The sequence below is a fragment of the Camelus dromedarius genome, chromosome 10, assembly GCF_036321535.1.
Source record: "Camelus dromedarius isolate mCamDro1 chromosome 10, mCamDro1.pat, whole genome shotgun sequence".
Classification (NCBI taxonomy): domain Eukaryota; kingdom Metazoa; phylum Chordata; class Mammalia; order Artiodactyla; family Camelidae; genus Camelus; species Camelus dromedarius.
The window spans coordinates 29,824,901-29,848,009 of record NC_087445.1 but is presented as its reverse complement, the minus strand read 5'-3'; the positions used below and the strand labels follow the sequence as shown (position 1 = coordinate 29,848,009).

General features: G+C 41.1%; 1 protein-coding gene across 4 annotated transcripts in view; it reads left to right on the top strand.

Moving 5' to 3' along the window:
• Positions 1-23,109, top strand: part of KDM4C (lysine demethylase 4C) — a 359,368-nt gene that overhangs the window by 286,778 nt on the left and 49,481 nt on the right. For all 4 annotated transcript variants that reach the window (XR_010382646.1, XM_064490230.1, XM_064490229.1 and 1 more), the window contains one exon: positions 14,547-14,732. Coding sequence is in view for 3 of the 4 variants with exons in the window: in XM_064490230.1 (XP_064346300.1) it covers positions 14,547-14,732 (186 nt within the window). In the remaining variant the exon portion in view is untranslated. The remainder of the gene's footprint in view (positions 1-14,546; positions 14,733-23,109) is intronic.

The following is a 23,109-nucleotide window of genomic DNA, read 5'->3' as shown; positions in this document are numbered from 1 at the left end:
CCCTATACTTTAAGAAGGGTCTGTGAGTCCAGATATCTGGTTTCTTATATTTTGATGAGTGCTAGATACAGAGTGCACATGATTTTAGTGACCCTGCTTTAAAAATTGGTTGACTAAACATGGCTGTAGTAGAAAAAAAAAAATGAAGAAAATACTTCAAAATCCTGAATGGAAGCCCTGAATCTGGTAAGGAGGTTTCTTTCCTCCTTTCCTAAAAATAAATTTGAAAACTATACCCTGGTAATAAAGAGTTAAGCTGTGGTCATCACACTTGCTGTTGAAATGGGAAGCCAGGCTCACAGCTGGGAAGCCATCAGCAGAAAAAAAAAAAAAATCATGCAGTGCTGAGGGAGGCTGAAGCAGGGGACTTGGTACAGACTAGTTTGAGTAGAGTTGTTGTTTGTCTTGACACGGGGCTCAGCCACAGGCTCAGCACGTGCCGCTACACTGTTCTGTGAAGGTTTGTTTAAAAATCACACTCTTTTTTTCCTCAGTGGTGTAATCCCCTGATAAACCCGTGTGATCTGATTTTCTGCCCCACTTGTATCATATGTTCGAGCTCTTGTGCTTTTTGGTTTGGCAGCTGGAAAGGAACTGATGTATTATCACATTCTGCAATTTTTTAATTTCTTTTTTCAATCATCTTTAAAGGCAATACTAGCAATGGCCATGTTTGCAAGGCCTTTTATGTGTAGAGAGCACTTCTGTGTCCTTTAGCCATGTAATTCCCACAATGATCCTGCGAAGTATGGCTGTAGAAACTGAGGCCGAGGGGCACACGGGACCTCGCCCAGGTACCCTGCTCCCGAGTGGGAGAGCTGGAAGTCCGCTTGCAGTCTCCATCAGTGCCTCTCCTCTGGCAGGGAGCAGGGAGCAGTAAGGGTGTGAGTTAGCCTGAAACTTGCTGAGATACCAGCAAGCATTAGGGGTTCCAAATCTTACCTTTAGTACGAAAAAACCCAGAGGTCTTTTTTCTGTTTTTTCATTTTGCATTGATTTGACCAGGGTCATTTGAAGGGGGTTCCAGAAAAATAATGTTTTTTTTGTTTGTTTGTTTATAATTTACTATCGAAAAGTACCACTTTGGCCCCTAAATTGTAGCCCTGACGTTTATATACACTTAGACAAAAACAGTTCATCTTTTACTAGCTAAGGCTTGACGGGCTCCCGTTGCATGGAGCGGCTGAGGGGCTCTCGGTCATACGCAGGCAGTTGCGTGAGGAAGGTGAGGTGTGAATTTCAGGATGAACTGGCTTATCCTCATCTTTTAAAAAAGTAACATGAATGATAGAAGTCAACCACACTTCAGTTTGACGATTGTCGCTGGGCCATAAGAGAAGCAGTGCATGTCTCCTAGAGTTCTTTCATACATCTGCTTTGGTAATTCACTGTTCTGTTTGAAAGGATCTCACAGACATGGAATTTTTAAATATTGAGGAGATTCCATTAAGAAATAGAGGGAGAATGAAAAGCTCATTATAAAAGCCATGCCAAGAATCAGTAAGATGTAACCCAGCATCTAAAAAATGTTGACTTTTCATTGAGATGAACTTTTCAGAGAAGTTAATGTTCTCACCCTTTGGCTGAAGAGTTAATTCCCAGGCCAGTCTAATATCTGTTTAAAGCTGTTCAGCCAGTTTTTCAGGACAGAAAAACATTGTAGATAGTGTAGATGGAGTATTGTTATTTTCATGAAGAAAACCTGCGTGTTTGGAATTATTTTACTCCTCTGTTGCAGCAACACTTTTCTATGACCTGTTCATGACTAGTTGCTAAGACAGGGAGACCGAGGGTACGACATAGTGTCTTTGGTTCCTTGTGGGAGCAAGTCTGAAGGTTCTGATTTTGAAAAGTTAGGAGAGAGAGAGAAAAAAAAAAGAGCTCTGAAGATATCATGGTTTATGCCCTATCCTTTTTCATTGTTTTGTAAAAACAGTAAACAGCCTTAAAAAAGAAAAACCTAGGTTACACTAATCTAATCATGCTGTTCTTCATTTTTGCTTATTCAATGAAAATATCTGTTCTTAGATGATGATTGTAATTCCTGTGTTCATTCATAGTGATTTTAGACATTTTTAATGTTCTGTGTCAGGGGTTCTTTTGATTCATGGACTCTTGAGCAGTTTTTATTAAGCTTATGGATCTTTCTTCAGAAAACTATTTCAAAATATTTAAAATACACAGAATTATAGAGGAAAGAATATTATCAAAATGCACTTACTAAAATATTTTTAAAAATCGGTTTGTGATATCATAATGTGCTTTTTTGTTTAATGCATTAAGTAACAAGATGTGGCAAATTCTAGTTGTATAGTGTCTGAGTGATTATGAGCATCCGTATTCTGAAATTGTGATCTGAAGGTGAAGGGGAGGGTGGGGCAGTTGAGGAACTCCATGCGCGCTGGCCCCTATTACCTGGGTGTCTTTAGAGTGTGAGGATTTGGGCTGGGGTTCGCGAGTGGTAAGGTTTGGGAACAGATAGGGCAGCTTTCTTTAGCTCTTATTATGTCTCATGGCCTGAGAAATCCCTCATATATGTTATTTCTTTGAACCCTGGGAACAGTTTCATGAGGAGTAGTTACCACTGCCATCTTTACTTGACTGGGGTATCTAGTAAGCTTGGAGAAACTGCCCACAAATAGATCACTGAAAAAACTACTGACCGTTTACCAGTCCTCAAAGGAAGTCTGCCTAAATAAGCCAGAAGCAATATCCTGGTTAGCGATGCACTGCAAGGCCACAGTGAGGCAGGGTTAGGATCCAGTCCTAAACCTTTGACCAGAGCCTGTTTTATTTATCTCCTTTAGTCCACTCCGTAAACTGGGGAAGATAAAAGAATTTCTAAGTGACCCTAAGGGCCACTTGAGATTGAAACCCCACATTTGTCTAATCCAGAAGACAAATCCCCAAACTCACTGGTAGGTGATTTTTCCCTCCAGAAGCAGGAGAAGGGATGGGTCGGGGCTGAACAGTCAGTGTTCACACAGAGGACTGTATCCTGAACCAGCTCTTCTGGGGCCACAGTCGTTCCCCCTGGAGAAGGAGAGGGTCTTCCCTTGTAAGGCCACCTGGAACACGTCTGCACCACGTTGACCTAGCAGCGTTTCATCACTGCTTCCTCAGTGTTCTTTGGAGACACGATGCTGGGGTGTTTTGACTTAACCGTAAATTTTCTCAGTGTGGTCTGCTGGTGTAATTGAAAGACCTGAGGCATAGAGGCTGGGGCAGGCCACGGACAGAATAGTTCACAGGGGACAAGAGTTTATAGTAAAGATCAGATGTATTCGGGGACCTTGGGACAGCTTCTGGTGTTCAGAGCAGGAAGCACACCCCAGCATCTTGGCTTGGGTAGAGATCAGGGGGAAAAATGAGATCTCTTTATTTTTCCTTTTCCCAGCCACTCGTATAAGTACCATTCACCAAGCTAAGTATATGCAGCAGGAGTGTATGTAAATATTCATTTAAACTGTTAAAAAGTGCCTGTGGGAAGTTGGGTGAGAGAGAGGTGGTTGAAACATGGCTTGTGTGGCCCAGTTCCTTTATTATAGATTAGCAAATGTGAGGTGTCTTTGCTGTTCCCTCCCAGACCTCACCAATGAGAGCAATTTCAGTAAATATGCAGAAAACCAGGATTTCAGAAACATACACACCTCTCTAAAAAAAAAAACCTTGAACAAAACAACCCCACAACCTTTCATAGTGTTGAGTGTTTGCACTGTCTGAAAACAAATATTCCTAAGGATAATTAGCTTTTATCTTTGATTTATTCTGATTTTTTTGGTCAGACATCTTTAGGCCTTCAGGCTTGAGGTCAGAAATAAATAGAAAACGTGTCCTAGTCCTTGATTTGATAATGCCAATGGCAAATCATATCTGATATTCATAATAAATAAAGATTTTTTTTTTTGTCTGTCCTGGGAACATCAGGAAGCTTGTAACCCTGCCTTCCTAGACTGTGTCAAACAGGAAAATTGTGTTTCTGTTTAGATTTAACACTGAGCATTAAATGATTAAAATGTAATCATTTCCAACATTAATTCAGAGAGATCTATAAAAATAGCATTTAGAAATCCTTCTAAGTTGTAAGTAACTTTACAAATCTGTGTAGATTTTTACAGGATAGAGAGCATACACATCAGTGACTTTGCAGGACCTCCTTGTACCTAAAGGGACAGAGTGCCCCCCCCCCCCGCCTTTTTAAGTACATAATTCAGTAATTCTGAGTTCAGTTAAATGCTTTATTCAAAGAATAAATTTCTGTTTGATCTCATGTAAACAATAATCTCAATAAGATTTTCTCTAGGAAACAGGTGCTTTTTAATAGTAACATAAAAAGAAATGAAAATGCAAATACAGAAGTACTTAGAGAATGTTTATTTTGTGGTTTAGGAGGCTTGCTTTTCCCATTCATCAACTGAAAGATGTTTAGTGATACTTAATAAGTACTCAGAATGAGATTTGTTCTAAAACTCTCAATATGCTGTAATTGTATGTCCCCTTCACCCTTTAAATTTGAAATAAATTTAAGTATGGAACCCAAACAGGCTGTTAGAGATGTAGAAATGATAACTGATTGATTTTTCTCAGCATAGATAACATTGCCGATTTTGTGATTCAGCAAATGCTGCTCTATACTATCAGTGAAGTGCCTCTTTCAACATGAGATTGTGATGTTGCCTTTAATATTTAATTTACTTGCAAATGCTGCTTGTATGTCTGGCTTTTCTGCACAGCCCAGGTAGTAAGTGCAGAGGGAAAACTCTGTTTTCTGCTGAAGAGGTGTAGAGGAGAAGGGCAGGAGATATTTAGCAGCTAGCCTGCTTCCCCCTCAGCTTCTCACCCCTTCACTTCTGTTTGTTCAGGCTGTGTTATTTTTGCAGTTCCTGTGACTAGCCCTTGTGCCTGTACTGAGCTAGAATTCAAAACCAAGTCTGTCTGACCTCCTGGTCCAGGCTTCTAATTACTCTGAAATACTGTCTACATAGAGGATACAGGAGAGTGTGGTGTTTGGTCAAGGGACTCCCCTGGTATTTAATTTGTACACACGCCAGGTACTTGTGATGTCAAAATGGGTAGAATTTGTCCAACCTTAAAAGAGCAAAGAATGGACAAGCAAAGAGACATTCCTGACCAACAGGCATGCTTAGCTCAAGGTCATTCAGATTTTCTTGGTGGGCTGGTCTGGAGACTTGCTTGGTTGCTGAAAACACTCAGAAAACTAACAAAATAGTAGTCCTGTTTTCCATCTGAAGATTAACTGCCACTGCTAAGCCATTGTCAGTCTCTCACCTTGGCAATTAAAAGTTAGGTTTGTGTCAGGATACTGTCCAGGAGCCTCTAAGACCTCGCCTCTCCAGCCTGTCGTCTCTTAGCTGTGCTCATGCTTCTCCACTCGATTCTGCCTCATGTCTTTCCCACCTCTTAGCTTTGTTCCATCCACCTAGAATGTCCTTCCTCCTGCCTCATCCTGCTGCACGCGGGCTGGCTAAGACCTGCTAGTCCTTCAAGGCGAACTCAAAGTCCACCTGCTTTTGCTGGCTTCCCCAGTTTCCTCGAAACCTGCTGGGCAACTTCTCCAAGCAACATGGTGGACCCTGTGTTCCTGCAGGCTCTAGCAGCGTGCAGCATGTCCCCAGCGCTCTCCAACGCAGTGTCTGATCAGGTGCAGAAGCATTGCACGTAGCCTCTCAACATCAAGAAATTAATTACAGGAAACTTGAGACATTAGAGAAACCCCATTTTTACTTTACTATGGGTTCCTGGGAGCCAGCCTGTGGAACTGACCCAGGAACGCCTGGACTTGGTGACTCGTGGCCTTCAGTTCAGAGTGGTGCACAGCTCACCTGTGTAAGCAATTCTGCCACCTCACCTGAGCCATCCAAGCGGAATTGTACCTACTTCCTTGTCCCGTATTTGCTGTCCCTTGGGCAGCTGTCATGAAGTTCATCCTCTCTTGCCTCTCTTTCTCGGTAGAAGAATGGTGGAAGAGCCAGGCTGGATGTAGGTAACCGGCTGAGGCATACCTGCCGGCCTCACCTTTGTTCTGCGAGTCCAGCCCTGTCTCCTTCAAAATCCAGTAGCATTTGTCTTACCATCACCATGGCAAAGCTTTTGTTACAGCTATTTTTGTATGCCAAATTATGCTTCTTGAATGTGTGGATGGTATCTTCTTCATTTTTTAATCTCCTTTTGCATTTCGAAAAATGCCTTTTATATAGCAGCTATTAGCTTTAAAATAGCTGAAGAATGAATTGATGCAGTATATGTAATAAGGAAACAATCTTTCATTTAGTCACTGGATATTTATTGAGCACCTACTGTGTGCAGTCAGTGTTCTGGTACTGGGATTAAAAGGTCCTTCCAGAGCATTCCTGTTTTGAGATCTTCCCTGTGGTGCTTCTTCTGATCTAAATTTTTTAAAAAGTGTGACCGGGCTGTTGACATAGTACTTTTCAGGAGTCATTTATTAATTTGTCAGTTTGTGTCTGAATTGCTATGGCCTTTCCAGTTTAGAATTCTTTTGTGATTCTTATTTAATATTTCTCAGGGCCAACAATGCCTCCCTTACTTGTTTTCAATCCGTGCAGCCTTCCATGTGATCCCCCCCCACCTCTGTCTGCTTCTGTACTCCGTCTCTTGGCCTGGCTGAGCTCATTCCTTCTGCCCTTTCATCTTTAGCCTGCTGCTTGACTTTTTCTTAGCTTCTCACCTTCTGCAGGGTGAATCTCACCAAACAAAAAGCAATGAGATAAATGGCTTCTGATGCATGTCATAAATAAGGATTCAATTCAACACACTTGACATCATGAGCCATTTATTGTAATGCTCTGAACTTGAAGAGTAGAAATAACTGTTCCTGACGGGGGTGTGGAGAGTCAGAGGACTCACCATGTTACGAGCTGATGCAGGCATGTTCAGAATTGAGTTCTACTGTATCACTTCGTGGTGTCTGCCATTTGTAACGTCGTTAGACCCCTGAGATCAGAACAGTTCTGTCTGGCTCGAGTGGCGTGAGACTGCATGTTCATTTCTGCCCCTCACAGCAGCAGTCCCCGCTCTGCAGTGCCAGTCCACTGTGGACCTTGGTTTTCATCATGTCTCCCGACCCCGCTACACCAGCCCAGCCACTCTTTTAGCTCTTTGGGTAAACTGATTTCTCTTGGGATCAAACTCCTCCTCTCTCTTATCCTTCTGAATCTTGCTCTCTTACGACAGCTCTTGAATTCTGCTTTTCCTTCTGCCGAAGTTGTTTACGTGTCCATTTCTTCCCCTGGATTGTAAGCTCCTCGCTGTAGAACTTAGACTTCATCATAGAGTGTTCCCCCAGTGCTGGCCAGCGCTTGCGCACATGAGTGATTGACTCAATGAATACTAATGAGCAGAATATAAATTTTACAGGTAGACTTTTTTTTTTAAAGCTTCTGTTTTAAAACTTACATTTAAAGATGTGGTGCAAAATGAAAGTCTCAGACTTAGTCCTGACTTGCTTGCAACAATAGTGATATCCATTGAGTTCAACATTATTCCCTGTTTGAGCTGGAAACGTTAGCTTGCTGTGGAGTACCTGGAAAAAGTGTCTTTGGAGAGTCCAAGGAAAAAGGAATTAAATACTATCGGCTTGTTGCTTGTCTGATAGGGAAATACTAGTTAAAATAAAAAGCATTTGTGCCTGTTTTGAAATTTCCTGCTTATTTATGGAAGCAAAAAGAACCACAGAACTGGCAAAACGACAATAAAATCACACTACAAATCATATCAGTAAAAAAAAAAGAAGGGAAGAGGGAAGAGGATGTGCTTTGAACCTCTAACTCCTTCACAGCTCATCATTTCCTGATACCCTTTGCCAAGCTGTGTGCTCAAGGAATCTAATGATACACAAAGCTTCATTGCCAGATACTTCATTAATTCCTCAATCCATTAGGAGCCTTAATGGCCTATGCTATTGGAATGAGTATGGAAATCCAGTCCCCCAAGAAAGTACAGGCTCTATCAATCATACTCTCCTGAGAATTCTCTCAGCCCTTGACACAGAAGAATAGGTGAAAAAACGTTGTACTTCCTGCATTCCCTTATACTAGAGGGTCTCAAAATAACTGACACCCTTTAACCCTCCAACTAAGTCATTCTCAAGTGTGATCCCTGGGTCAGCAGCATCAGTATCACTGGGAGCTTGTCAGGAAAGCAAATTCAATGCCCAGCCCAGACGTACTGAAACTCTGGGGGTGGGGCCAGCAATCTGTGTTTTAAGCAGGCCTCTCAGTGATCCCGCTGTCCTCTGACATCTCTGGTGTTACAGCTATATAATGAGGAGTCTTGTTTCACTGTTGAGGAAGCAGATGAGCAGGTCTGTAACTTGACCAAAATATTCTTGCTTGGATTCAGTTTAATTGAGCAAACATCGAGCAGCCATTGTGTCCCAGGCATCCTTACTACAAAACCACTGAGGTGAACGACCCCTTAAAGTCACTCTCCAGTGGCATCTGTGTCAGCATTTTCCTGCTGTGCTGTGTTGGTCTGTCTACATCAGTGCCTCCTTGACTTTGTTCTAAAGCACCCGAAGTAATGGTTCTCGGAGCTGCTCATTTGACTTTTCAAACTTCTTTATTTAATTGTCTTCCATCAACTGGCTCCTTATCCCTTTCCCAGTGGGTGACTGGCACCTCAAACAGTGGACCGCGTGAAGAACGGCCCTGTCTTTCTGATCCTTCTGTGCGTTTAAGTGCCCACCCATCTTACAGTCCACAAGCTTCCTTCCATCCCCATCCCTCTAGAAACTGGTGTCACCCCAACCCTCATCTATTTTAAGACTTAGCCAGTGGCTAGAGAGGTTCTTTCCCACAGAAGAGGGACTGTCCAGCCCTGACCTTGAGTGAGTAGCTCCATTTAAAGGAAGATACAGAATTTCTGTCCACAAAGGGTAGCAAGAGTGAAAAACACTCAACGGTTACCTTCCTCCTATAATAGTCCAAGTCCTCATCATCCTTTACCTCAGTATTTCCAGGCTTCATAACAGTTTATTTTCCCTCCAGTCTGTTCTTAATCCACCTTGCTGCTCGAGTGATCTTTCTTAAATACTAATTCTATCATTTCACAGCTTACTGACTTCAAATATGTGCCCGTGGCCTATTGCAGGGGTCAGCACACTAGGGCGTGTGCTTGTTGTTGTAAAGAAAGTTTTATTGGAACACAGCCACACCGACCATTTGTGGGTTGTCTATGACTGCTTTTGCACTACAGTTGACCCTTGAACAACATGGCTTTGAACTGCGTGAACCCATTTATCCATGGATTTTTTTCAATAAATATATTGGAAAATTTTTTGGAGATTTGTGGCAATTTGAAAAAACCTGCAGATAAACCGTGTGGTCTAGAAATATGAAAAAAAAGTAACCAAAAGTTAGGTATGTCATGAATGCATAAATTGTATGTAGATACTGGTCTATTTTATCTTTTACTACCATAAAATATACACAAATCTATGATAAAAAGTTAAAATTTATCAAAAGTTAGCACACGAACACAGACCATACATGGTGCCGTCTAATACACGAGGTGACCAGAAAGCAATCCTGTTACTGCTTCTTCATTATTAATGCATGAGTCATTTACCTGTAAATAAATATGAATTTCTTTTTCACATTATCTTTTCATTTTTAATGCCTATTGTTAGTAATATGTTTAACATCTACAGTGTTTCATATCACATAAGACAATATGAGGTACTGACGAGACCATCTTGTCAACAGATGACATAAACTTATGGATAAATATAGTACAGTTGTGTAAATGTATTTTCTCTTCTTTATGAATTTTTAATAACATTTTCTTTTCTCTAGTTTACTTTATTGTAGGAATAGAGGAATATATATATATATATAGTACATACAACATACAAAATATATGTTAATTGACTGTTTTTGTTATTGGTAAGACTTCTGGGCAACCGTAGGCTATTAATAGCTAAGTTATTGGGGGAGTCAAAAGTTACATGATTTTTGACTGCACCGGAGTGGGGTGGGGTGGGGTCGGTTCCCTGGACCCCCGCATTGTTCACTGGTCAACTATCCAATGCAGGGCCGAGTGGTAGCAACTGGTACCGTGTGGCACACAAGCCTAAAATATTTGTCTGACACTTTAAGAAAAAAGTTTGCTACCCCTGGTTCGTAAGATAAAGTTTAGCCTGTTTACTCTTAACGCACTGATGTGTTTGGGTTTAATCCTGCCAATTTACAATGTGCTTTTTCCTTTGCTCCCACCTGTTCTGTGTTTCTGTTTCTTTCCTTTTATGTCTTTGTTTGAATTTATTATTTTTCCTTATTCTGTTTTTTCCCCCACACTATTAGTTAATTGGTACTTTTACTCTTTTCCCAGACAATTCAAGAGTGCTAGAATATTTAAAACTTCACTTTTACCGCTTCTTCCTTATATGCTACTATTGCTGTCCATTCAGATTCTCTCTCTGTTTCAAACCCAGAAGACGTTACTGTTACTGTTTATAAAGTCAATAGTCATTTAGATTTATCCACATGTTTAGAATTTGGTTGCTCTTCACTTCTTCATGCATACTTCTGATCCTTGAATGTGGAAAAGAAAAAAAATCTTTTATGTTTTCCCTCACATTTGAATGATAATTAGGCTGAATATAGACCAACTTAAATTTTCGTTCATAAATTGGAAGACATTGTTTCATTGTCCTTCAGCGTTCACTGTTGAAGATTAGAGATCTGATGGTAATCAGGGTTTTCTTTTCTCTGGAAGATTTCGGGATCTTCTCTGTATTTGGTGGTCTAAGGTGCAGCTAGGTTGTGTTTAGGTGATTTTTTTTTCCTTTTAATTAACCCTATTTGCTGGACCTTTTTTCAGGTCTGGAAAATTTCTGTGTTTTTCCCTTTTTCTATTTCTCTAGAGTGCCTTTGACAGAGATAACTGAACACCTGGATCTATTTTCCATAGTTTAGTGTTTGTGTTCCATTTTCCTTCTTTTTGATCTTTTCCTCTATGTTTTGTACAATCTCTGGGCTCCACCTTCCAGTTGGTAATTTGATCTTCCAATAGTCATTCCATCTTGATTTTTTTGACAATATTTTAAATTTCTTAGTTCTGACAGTGTAGTTGCTACTGTTTTTTTTTTTTTAAACTGATGGGATATATTTTGGATTCTCTATCATAATATGTACTGACATCCTCTGTTTCCACTTACCTGATTCCTTAGGACAGGTATTCTTCTGTTTATTAATTATAGCACCTCTTATTCACGGCATTGTTTTCCCTCAAATGTTTGTGATTTTTTAAGTATCTGATTGTATTTTAGTTGTACTTCTTCGGTGCACTTTTTCTCCCTTCTTAGCCCAAATGAGAATCCATTTATCTTGTTGGTGAATGATGGGTCAGGTCACAGGACCTGGATTCAGATCAGATCAGAATCCCTCACCTGCTGATGATAATGGGGGGCATCCTTGGGACCGGCCTGACAGTGGGTTGCTTGTCTTTTAGTTATTTGTTTCCATTCTTGGCATTGGCCTTGCCAGAACTGCCTTCTCTGAGATACCTACTGATAGTTTTTTTGCTGGAGCCCTCCTCCCTGGAGTTAATGCACCCTTTCTTGTTAGTGCCATTATGGTTTCATTCTTTTTCCTCTCTATTTAGGGTTTGGGGCTGGGGGTTTTGTAGCAGGGGCTGAGCTCACCATCTTCATTTGGTCAGTCATTGCATTTCTTTGCAGTCTTCTTCCCTCTGTTGTCCCCAAGCATAACTCATTGCACTGGTCATTGTAGTTCCATATAGCATTTTGTTTCTACTTCTTTCATTGCACTTATTCTATTGTAACATTCTAGGAAGTGTCCTAGTCTTTGCCCTACTGAATTAAATTCTGTAGCCCAGCAGTGTGGGTGTCAAGTTGCCACAGATTGCCTTGCCACAGATGAGTAACTAACTGGCTTAGTAGCAGGCCAAGTGAAACTGGGGTTCGGAAGTAATATGTGGACTGTACTACGGCATATGATATGGTTCCTCTATTAAGTTTTGCCAAGTTCTGTATCTCTGCAAGAACCTAATTGATGTTTAAGTAGAAATTTTCAACTCTGCGGGTAAACATCATGCAAAGAATTGAATTGCAATTAGGTTAGGTTGACTTTCTAAGGATATTGGTTCTATCCTTAGAAATGACCACCTCTTGTCCTCCCGGGAATGGAGGTACTTCCCTTACTAGATTCCAAGGATTGAATTCACACTGGGCTTAAGTGTGTTCTCTCTGTCTCCTTCCCTCTTCTGGAGATCTTCTGTTTCTTGAGGAAGGTAATGGTAGAAGTGGCTGGGAGTCGCCAGTTCATTAATTAGCTAAGTTTTAATACTCTTTCTTACTCTTAATCATATTTAATTAGGAAAATAGGAAACAATTTCTTCTTTCATACATCTGTCAACATCTGAATTTATTCAAATACTGACCTTTATGTAATATGAATTAGGCTCTTAAAAGATGATCTGATTATGCCTGGGGCTCCTGATAAGAGTTCTTGCTGTTATATCTGTCATCATATTTCACATGGTTGGAATTGACAAAAAGATACCAGAATACCAAGAATTACCAGAATGTCCTGAAACTGATACCAAGTATTGCCAAAGAGATATCGAGATGTTAAATAATGGTTGTATTCATATTGTAATGGTTCTTGTTTCAGTTCTATGGCTCTCACACTCTCCACTGTGCTCTCTCTCTATAAATTCTTTTTTGTTTTGTTTTGTTTTGTTTTCATTCCCTTTATTCCCAGTTGTTTCAAATTAATATACATATTGGATGTTAAAGTTCCATGACTTTTCCAGTGCTCATCAAATGTATACACATTTATAAGATCTCATCTGCTCTTTTATAAAAAAAAATTATCATACTATACTCACTCATATGCAAATTAGCAGTACATCTTGGATATCCCTGTAAGTGAATACCAATCTTTTTCCTTTCTTTTTCTTTCCTTTTCTTTCCCTTTTTTCTTCTCTCTGTAAATTCTTAGTCCGCACATCTTTAACTCCAACTTAAAAATGCTTGATTGTACATTAAATCCAGGTGTACAGAGAGATCTTATAAATGCCCAGACTATAGGGCCCTTACGGGGACTAGTGAGAAATAAAATTGCTCAGATAGACCATGAAGGGCCTTTTATAAGCTTTCTTCTTCCATCTCACATTGTTCCTTTTTTTTCCTGGAAAGTCTTGGAGATAAGAAGTCATTGAGGCACATTAAGCAGGGTGGGTGACATGGGATCTGTGCTGAATAGAGATCACTCTGGCAGGTCTGGGGAAGGTGAATCAAAATAGCATGAAACAAAAGGTGGCAAGACCGGTTAGAAGGCCATACTACGCTGGGCAAGACACCATAGGCACAGGAGGTGGCGGCTGGTATAGATGGGTGGGGAGAGATCAGAGCAAGATTAAGGTGCAGAATCTGTAACAGTGAAGTTGGTGATCAGATGTGAGGGCAAAGAAGAGTTAGAAGTTTAGTGCACATTGATTCCCGCAGGTCTGTGATAAAATATTATTGCCCTCAAAAGGCATTGAGTTTAAGTATCTTTTTTTGTCCTAGGAAGGAAAGTGTACCTATAAAAACAGAGCCTTTGCACCAGGATTTGATGAGATTGCAGACTTATTTTATCCTTAGGAATGCAAAGTTGAGCTCTTTGATCATTCTGTTTCCTCTGCTTTCTGAGCCTGACCCTATGTTGTTCTACAACTATTTTTTCCTAACCCATAAGTATTAGTTCACAAATCTTGCATTTAGTGAAGCTGTTTGATTTTTCCCGTCTCTCATAACAAATGTACTGATCGTGTTTAGGGGTAATTGTATGCAATTTAATTTTCAGATCGTGGTAATTATTATTGCTGTTTCTTATTTCCATTTTCTCTTCTCCAGGCAGAGTCAGCTATAGAGATTCAACAAAATTATGCCCTTTGGGGTGATTTTCAATTTTCTCACTTTGGGAGGCATATTTTTGTTTCAGCGATGAAGGGTTCAGATTTGGATTATTAAACACTTGAGCCTCTAGTTTCCACATTGGACCATTTAACACTTTGCATTTCCTTGTAAATGGAAACCTTAGCCCATCTGTGTGCTACTTGGGTATTTTCGAAGACTTCATCTAATTTAGGGGAGTTCGTGCCCCTCTGCCAAATCCATGGCCTATCCCTTGATGTACAGAAAGGCCTGCCATGCCCGGGGTGAAAGAGAAGTAGCTTTGGCTTTCATGGGTGACTTGCAGGACCCCCCGGGCGGCCTTTTCCTCAGCTCTGTGCCTGCAGACGCATGTGCAAAAGGGTTTGGCTTTCCTAACCACGATGAGTAGTTCAACATATGTCTGGTAGTACGCGACTGTAGTGGTGTGTTCAAGGTACTCGGCTTATATTGCCACAGCCACTCACTGCTGGAGGCCCTGGAGGTCCAGCCTTGTAGACGTCATCAGTTTTCTTCATCTCTCATAGCCGTTACGCTGTGAAGTGTGGAAACTGGCTGAGTTACAGAATTTGAATTGATGCTCTTCTTTCTCTTAACCCTCCAGAAATGCATGTTCTGCAGACACCGGGTTAAGAAGGTCTCTGGAGCCTGCATCCAGTGTTCCTATGGTCGCTGCCCCGCCTCCTTCCACGTCACGTGTGCTCACGCTGCCGGGGTGCTGATGGAGCCTGACGATTGGCCATATGTGGTGAACATCACGTGCTTTCGACATAAGGTCAACCCACACGTGGTAAGTCCTGCTCGCCCTTTGCTGATGCCAAGACTCATATACACCTCCCAGGGCTGGCATGCTCTACTCTGTCATGTTACTCATTGATGACCTGTCAAGACTGCAAGTTTCTTGAGGGCAGGGATTGTATATTATTATTTACTAATATTTGCCCAAGATCCACCAGTGTCTGGTGCGTGCTGGATGCAGTAAATATTTATTGAGTTGAATAAGTGCATGAACAGATGCGTGGATAAAACTTATGTCTGTTCTGGTTTGGGTTTTATATATAGGGCTGCTGAGTATGGTTGTGCAGACTGTGCACTGCACACATCCAGGATGAGGGTGAGAGCATTTGTAGGAAGAGAGTGATGTAAAAGCCTTGCCTGAGATTCTCCAGTGTTTAATCCATACACCTGTATACTCTGGCCTTGGGGGTTTATTTCATCTCTTCTAGAAGAAACAAAGAACAGCAACACAGTAAAAGGAGGGAGACAGTGGTCTCAAATGTTTAGGTCCTTACTCCCTGAGATGGGATAAGCTGCTGCAGCAGCACGGGCACCCTGGGAGGAGCGATGACTAGCTCAGAAAAGCAGAAGTGCAGAGAAGTATCGATGTCTTCAAATTTTCTGCCTTTCCCATTTCACTTAGGACTGAACTATTTCTGGGAAAAGCGTGCTTGCAATTAAGTAATGTGAATTTACCTTTAATAATAATTTAATTACTTAATTTTTATTTAATTAATTAATATTTAATAATTTAATTCCATTTACCTGACCTTGGTGAATGGAATCTTTCCTCTGTTTCAAAGGCTTAGAATAATTAAGACAGTGTAGAGATGGTTGCTATGCCTTTGTTAGCTTTCTGGTCACCCTCAGTGTTTTGGCTTCCCTTAAGGAGGTTAAAGCATCATATCCACCCTCTCAGCTTTGCTAACGTGCTGCCCTTTGTTATCCCTGGGAAGCTCGGCCACAGACTATTTGCAGCCTAACGTGCTTGTTCTATGTCTCTAATAACCTCCTGTGAGCAGCCTGCCAAGTCATCAGTATGGGCTCGGGGAGCCATGTCCCATACACAGGAAATCTCCCAGCTTTTTAACGATTCCAGCAACTTCCATTGGCGTTCTGAGACATACTTGATGTTTGTGGGTTGGGATTCTGTGTGGATGCGTGTGGATGGGCAAATGTACAAAATGACATCACCAACTGTCACATCTATTTTAAAGTTACTTTCCATATTTTTCCATTGTCTTAGGTCTCAAGTTACATATTCATTCGTGCTTTTTCCTTAGTTTCTTGAGTTGATGGGCTCTTGCTAAGAATAGTATGTGTATTCAGCAGAAAACACATTTTAGCAACTTTAAAAAATTACTGTAATAACACATTGCATTACATGGTGCTTTGCTGCTTGCAATGCAGTCAGTAGCATTACCTCATTCGATGACATATGTGAATACATTTTGAGATGTGAACCAGGTCATGGCCTCTGGAGTCAGAGTCATTGGTGTTCACACTTAGATTCTGCCAGTAACATGCACGCAGCCTTGTGCAAGTTCTTGTCTCTGAGCCTCTGCTTCCTTGTTTAAAACAACGGCATGCCTACCTTACCATGTGGATTTCAAACCACCACACACTAGAAGCTCTCAGAAAATGAAAATTGCATTTTTTACTACTTCTTCTGCTGCTGCTACAGTCCTATGTGAACTCGGCCAAATGAGTAATGTTATCCCTGCTTCAAGGACAAGAAACCTAAGTTCAGAGAGGTTCAATTTTTATTTTGCCCAAATAAATTCAGTTAATGAGTGACAGGTGCTGGAATGTAAATTCTATTTGTTGAATTCCAAACCCCAAACCTCAAGTGGTACTAGAGGTGTTCAGCTCTGCTTGGGATCATACATTCCCGTTTTAATATTTCAGAGCTCTGTGGTTCCTGATGGTTATATTGAAGTTGCTATTAAAGAGATCCAGGTGTTTAATCAGGACCTCATTCCTCTTAACTATGATGTGTGGCTCAGTCAGGTTTATGTTACTAATGTATTTCATAAATGATGATGAAAAAGAAAATATTTGACTGTGAGGTGACTTAGAAACTACTCTCCCCTACACTTTAAGCTTGGTCTACTTTGTAAAGGATGAGGAAAACATGTAATTTACAACATTACATGTGGCAGTTCTTCCTTATGAGGAAAAATTTTTAGTGTTCGCAAATTGCCTTTGCGAAGTTCTCTAGGGGGAAGCACTATGAGCATGCATTTCTGAAGTACATTCCTGATGGCTATTACTTATCCATTATTCTTTAATTAGACTCCAAATATGGATTCTTCCCTGAAACGTTTGACAACTAGCTAAAGGGAATTCATAGAATCTGACAGCTTTGGTTAAGAGCATTGTGATGACCCTTATTGCGTTAACTGTCCTTTCCTTTTCAAGCATAAAAAAATTGAAATTCACTCAAGTATCTCTCTGTGTAAACTGTGAATGTCAGGGGATACACTCCCTAGAATTGGAGCTGTAGTTTGTCTTTGTTCTCAACCATGTCTTGATTGTTAGGGAGTAACAGGCAATAGCTGAATCATACCCATGCAAACTCTGAAATAAATTTCAGGCTAAGATAGGAACCTAACCCAGGCATTTTACAGAGTAGAGGTTGCCTGTACAAGTTAGGCGAAATGAAGTATAAAGCTACAGTTACTTCAATAGGATCTCCATTTTTACTCACTTTAGGGTTTTTGCTCCCCCCCCCTTTTTTTTTTTGCATCTCCCATTATTTGCTTTTTTGCACCCAAAAGGACCATTTTAAGGCAAATTCTCCTCTTCCTTACTGCCATAAATTATTTTAACTCTACCAGCTTATTCAGTGCTGTTGAGCTTTGGGTGTAAAGTCATTCTGGATAATGGTATAAAAAATTTATCCGATTTATTATAATGCACTCTTCCATTGGTCAATAAGCACACTTTGTGAGGAGAAAGTATTTGCAAAAATAGGTGGCTGTCATATTCTTTGTGTGTGTGTGTGTGTGTGTGTGTATACATTCTTTTTTATTGAAGTATAGTCAGTTTACAATGTTGTGTCAATTTCTAGTGTACAGCATATATATACATATTCGTTTCCATATTCTTTTTCATTATAGTTTACTACAAGATATTGAATATAGTTCCCTGTGCTGTACAGTAGAAACTTGTTGTTTATTGTCCCAGTGTGATTCCCTCTTTATGTTTCCAGTTGAAGAAGGAAGGTTCGGAGATAAGAACTTGCTAGGTTCCAGTCTTTTTTTTGTCGATGGTTGTTTAGCAGTCAGTTGTGGTTTTGTTGTGATTGTGAGAGGAGGCAAGCTCATGGTCCTACTACTCTGCCATCTTGACCAGAAACCTCTCAAATTCTTAAAGTAGAAAGGAGCATGTAACAGAAAGTGCACCACTAATGCCTATTATTTTAATGTAAATTTTAGTATGTATTTTTCTGTTTTTGTCAAACATGTCTTTTGACTGGCACCTGCTATCTTTCAAATACGAGGTTTCATATTTGTGTGTACGTATGTGTGCACATGTGTTTAGGTGTTGTGGTGGTATTGTACTTAACCATCCTTAGCCATAATCCACTGTGACTTACTTCCCGGTTGTGTTTCTGAAGGCTCTACTGGTCGTATTCCTAACCCACTTTCGTGGATGTTGCACAGATGTTTGTAAGGAAAAGGCAAAGAACATAAATAAAAAGTAAAATGGTTTTGAAACTGGGAGGCTTAAGAACATTTCTTCTCCAAAGTGAACAATGAGCTACTCATAAATTACACACTTCTGCAAAGTGCAGCCAGCCCAGGGACCATCTACTCACACTCGAGGAGACTAGGCAGGTGTCCAGTGGAAGGGATGCCTGAATAACAGAGGGCAGCCGGGCTGAGAACGGTGGCAGTCAGGTTTGTCTCAGGCAGATCGCTTCAGTGAGCCTCCATGCTCCATGTTTCGTGTGTGAGGCGCTGGGGCTCCACGCCTCCTGCGCCGTGTGCGTCAGTGCGCTGTGACGAACAAGGCCTCTCCAGTACAGAATCGCGTTCCAGGTGCACTATTGTTATCCTCTTACCCTCTCCCATCAAAGACTTGAGAAATTTGTTTCCCTTATAATTTTCTTAGTTGTGACTGTTAACATGGAGACAGCTACTTATTCAAAAGAGGAAGAACTTGTGTAGAGCAAAGTGGTCAGTTTTCTGCCTATTTCCTGTGTTTTTTTTCTTCAGATTTTCTCTGTTATTTTAACTAGATTTTATTTAACTAGATCATTATTTTAACTAGATTTAACCAGTATTTTGACTTTTTAACTAGTACTTGGCCATCCATATAAGCTGCTTGGTACAAATTTGTTGAAATATCTCTCTCATGCTAAGGAATGCGCTTAGTGGACGAAAGAGAGCTGGTATTTGTTGAACACCTTTTGTGTCAAGGGTGTGTGAGGTATTTTACACGGGCTCCTTATTTCAAGGCAGTGTTGTTGGTGTGGACAGGGGAACGTAGTGGTTATGCTGGCTTCTGTATCAGTGCCTCCCAGTCTGGAAGGTTCTCTTGTCTCTTGTTATTCTCCCCTCTAGCTACCCTTCATGTTCTCTTCTACACTCATCTTTGTAATTGACCTTGGGTCTTTGCTCAGCACTTGCTAACCTTGTTTTCCTGGCCTGTGTCTGCAGGCCAGCTCCCCAGGTGGGCTTCGGCACGACTCCTTCCCTGTCTTCACTGTTCGTGGCCCAGGACAGGAGGAGACACCCACATTGTACAGGATCTGGTGGAGTGCCTGGAGCAAAGCAGCTCTGGTTAATCCATGCTTCTGTGACTGACCTTTGGGTGGTAATGGGGTGAGGATGCCTGCCATTACTAATTTCCTTGGTGTGCAGAAACAGCTTTCACCTCACCAAAGGGTGGAACAATGGATGGTCAAGGCCTCTAAATTCTAAACCCTAGAACAGTAATTCTATCACAGGAGAATATTGTATAGCATATTATACTTTCAGTATTAGTTATTGGCAAAATACATAATGACAAAAAATTTAAGAAATCAATAACACTTTTATATGAATTTGTTAATTATAAAAAGAGTCTGCAGTGTTTCAGGTTGATTATAGATTGATAGGGAGAGACCCCAAACACTCAATCCTGCTGTAATTCCCCACAGACCCTTCTGAACATCATCATGGATTCTCTAGCCTTTTATAGATCCAGTGGGTACCAGTTGACTTGATGCTCCTGTCACACTTTGACTAAGTGGATTCAGAACCAGGCAATCTGTGCAGAACCCAGGCTCTTAGTTGCTATGCTTTATTCCATAATAAGATAGGCTAAATAAAGATATGAATAAAACGTTTTGGGAGCCCTTGGAAGGAAGTTACTAATTCTGTTGGGGGCAGTCAGGTAGAAGTCACACAGGCGGTGACATTTTTGCTGGTTCTAAACCGAGAGAGTTTGAATTTGCTGGTTAAATAAGAGTGGTAATGATGTTCTAGGTAGAGGGGATGGCATGTATGTGAACTTCTGCAAAGACCTGGTTTATCTGGAAGAGTTGAGGAGTCCAGTATAACTGGGGTCTAGGACATGTCGTGATATTGGAGTGGTCAAGGGGATATGATAAGAGGGGAGATGAAGTTGGAGGAGTCAGTTGGGTAGTCAGAAAGTGGAAGGCTTTATATATATACAAATACAAATATCCCTTTTTATATATCCCTGAATTAAAATAAAAACTTCTTTGTTCAGGTTAGGGCAATGAACTCAGCTAAGTGAGGATCTGCTTTTAGGGATGAGGTGAACGGCTGGAAGGTGTCTGCTCTTTAGAGGAGACAGGCTGTGGTGAGGAGGAACCCCCCCCCCCCCCAGAGCAAAATCTACAGATACTCGATTCATCCTCGATTCGGTGTGAGTGGAAGCTACCCAGCAGCTGTCTCACATATGAATGTGCGTGGACGCACACACACAGACACACCAACAGGGACAGTGCTGAGACCAGGCAGGAGAAGTTGTTCTCTGTCTGGCTTCAAGAGTTTCTTGCCCAGACTCAACTCCTCGGACCTTGTTCTCGTCATCCCTGTGCCTTGGGGCATTCCTTTGACTCTTTGCTGTTGCTTTAGGCAGAACATAAGGAGTTTACTTTATCCTGTTGTCAAAGGTCCCCTGTAGGAGATGTCTGAGCAGAACAGTATCAGGAAGCTCTAGTCTGTGGCCCAGTGGAGGGCCTGAAGAACCCTTGAAATAACTCTGAAGCCATGTTGGGTGCCAAGGCCTTAGTGTTTTTGATATATTATCAGTCACCCTCCACGGGGAGATCTGTTCAACAGCCTTGGCTGTTTTCATCTCTCTCAATATGTGGAATAATGTAGCTTTCTAGAAATTACTATTTCACCTGAACTTTTTTTTTTTTTTTTAGCCTTGTAAATGGCAAATTAATCCTGATTTTAGAAAGAACACTTCATGAAAAAATCTGCATCTTGGTGCAGGTGTTTGGTTTTCATCACTAAAGCAGACTTATCAGAATCCCCAGGAGAAACTTGTTGGCATTGTGTTTTCTACTTGGCCCTGTTATCCCCACCATGAAGTGCATCATGGAATCAGGGAACAGTCCGCAGACCTACTGCCTGAGGGGCCAGCTGCAGGGACGGGTGATACTTCACAACTTCAAGGACCACACATACTGACGAAAATCCAGTCTTCCACTCTAAGGGCCACTTATCTGGCTACATTTTTTAGCTTACGTAAGGTGTGCTTCCATATGAAACACTTGCTTAGTTTTTCACAGAATTATTATTTCTCAGTTTCTAGGAAATTTTAAGCGTTTCTGCAATTTATACTTGCTTTAAAAATATAATTAAGGCATGCATTATTGTCTGATAGCTTGTTAAGAAAATTAAGTAGTGACACTAATCCCGTATTTTCACATTGGTATTACAGTCAAGCATCATAGATATGGTAGAGAAATATAAATGGAATGTGTCAGCAGACACACAACAGCCAAGAGTATTTGACATTCCAACATCTTGTAAAGCATGAGAGCAAGAGTTTCCATTCCTTCTTGAAGAAAACAATAATTAAATGCCATAGTCATAATGAAATCCATAGATACTGACAAAATATCATGAAAGTATAATTTTATGAGACTATTAACTGCAAGCAATAGAAGAGGCACTTAAATGAGATAAGTTCCAACATTTCTAAGGCTACTCTCTAGGTCTGCACTCTATGTCCACTTTGAACTAACATAATGTATAGAACTCTGAATTAACTAGAAGGCTTCCTGCCGTCTCTGGACAGGAAGCCAGTCAGCCTGAGGCTACCCCAGCTACCTTGCCCTGCCCTTCCACAGAGTGTTGGTAGCCATCTTGGGCTCTGACACAGTTCTCACAGACACATCAGTACTGCTTTCCTTTCCAGGTAAAAGGAATGGCTTCTTGGCTATTCCTTATCTGAAGTTGGCCTGTTTTCATCATCAGACATCACATCTCCCCTGTCTTCTTGTCCCACACTGGGTGTAGTGGGTCAGTGAAATTGTAGAGAGTAGTATCTGAAGGAACATAAGAAATTCCTGTTTCTACGTTTATCAATAAAACATTCTTTTAGCTTTTCTTTCAGCCATGACTGGGCTGACCTGGCCCTCAGGAGCTTCTTCCTCGGGCAGGAGGCAGGGAGAAGTGAAAACCCTCTTCTTTGTGGACATCAGATAACCCTTATGAGTTATTTTCCATTTGGAATGTCTCTGCATGAGTGTTAGATAGGCCTTTTAGTTTAGTGTGGGAAAAGCAGCCTTTTCCCGCACATTTCTCAGGAATTAGAATAAAATGAAAAATTTGCAAACTTTTATATTAAACAACTTTTAACTGTACCTTCAAGTCTTGTTATCATGTATCTTTATCATGTATTTGGAGAACAGAAGAGCACCTTTAATAGGTGCTAAGAAGTAGTTTTTGCCTAGGCTGCGGGGACCACAGAGATTAACCTTAGGTGTTTTTGGAGGGAACAGGAGGCTCCAGGCACAGGGCTGGAAAGGAGGGGTTGCTGCTCCTGAGCCTCTAGCCCTTCCTCTGCCCTTCCTGCTCCACTGGAACCCCACACACCCCTCTCTGAAGCACAGTGCTGGGCACATAGGTGCATTTAATTAGCACTTGGTAGACTGACAGATGGACACTAGCTGCCTTGATTAGCAATGACGTTAAAGACTTGGATTTGTCATTGGTGAGATGGCGAGGCAGAATCTGCAGTACGCCTGCTGCTGTTGTGACGTGGGGTAGAAAGCTTTTGGCTGGCTTCTCTTCCACTGCTCCTTTGGCTGTTTCTCCTGAAATTTTGAAAGAGGTTTAAGAAGCTTGTACTTGTTCAATCTTAACCTCTCTCTCTTTCTCTCCCTTTCTCTCTACCTCTCCCTCCCCTTCCCC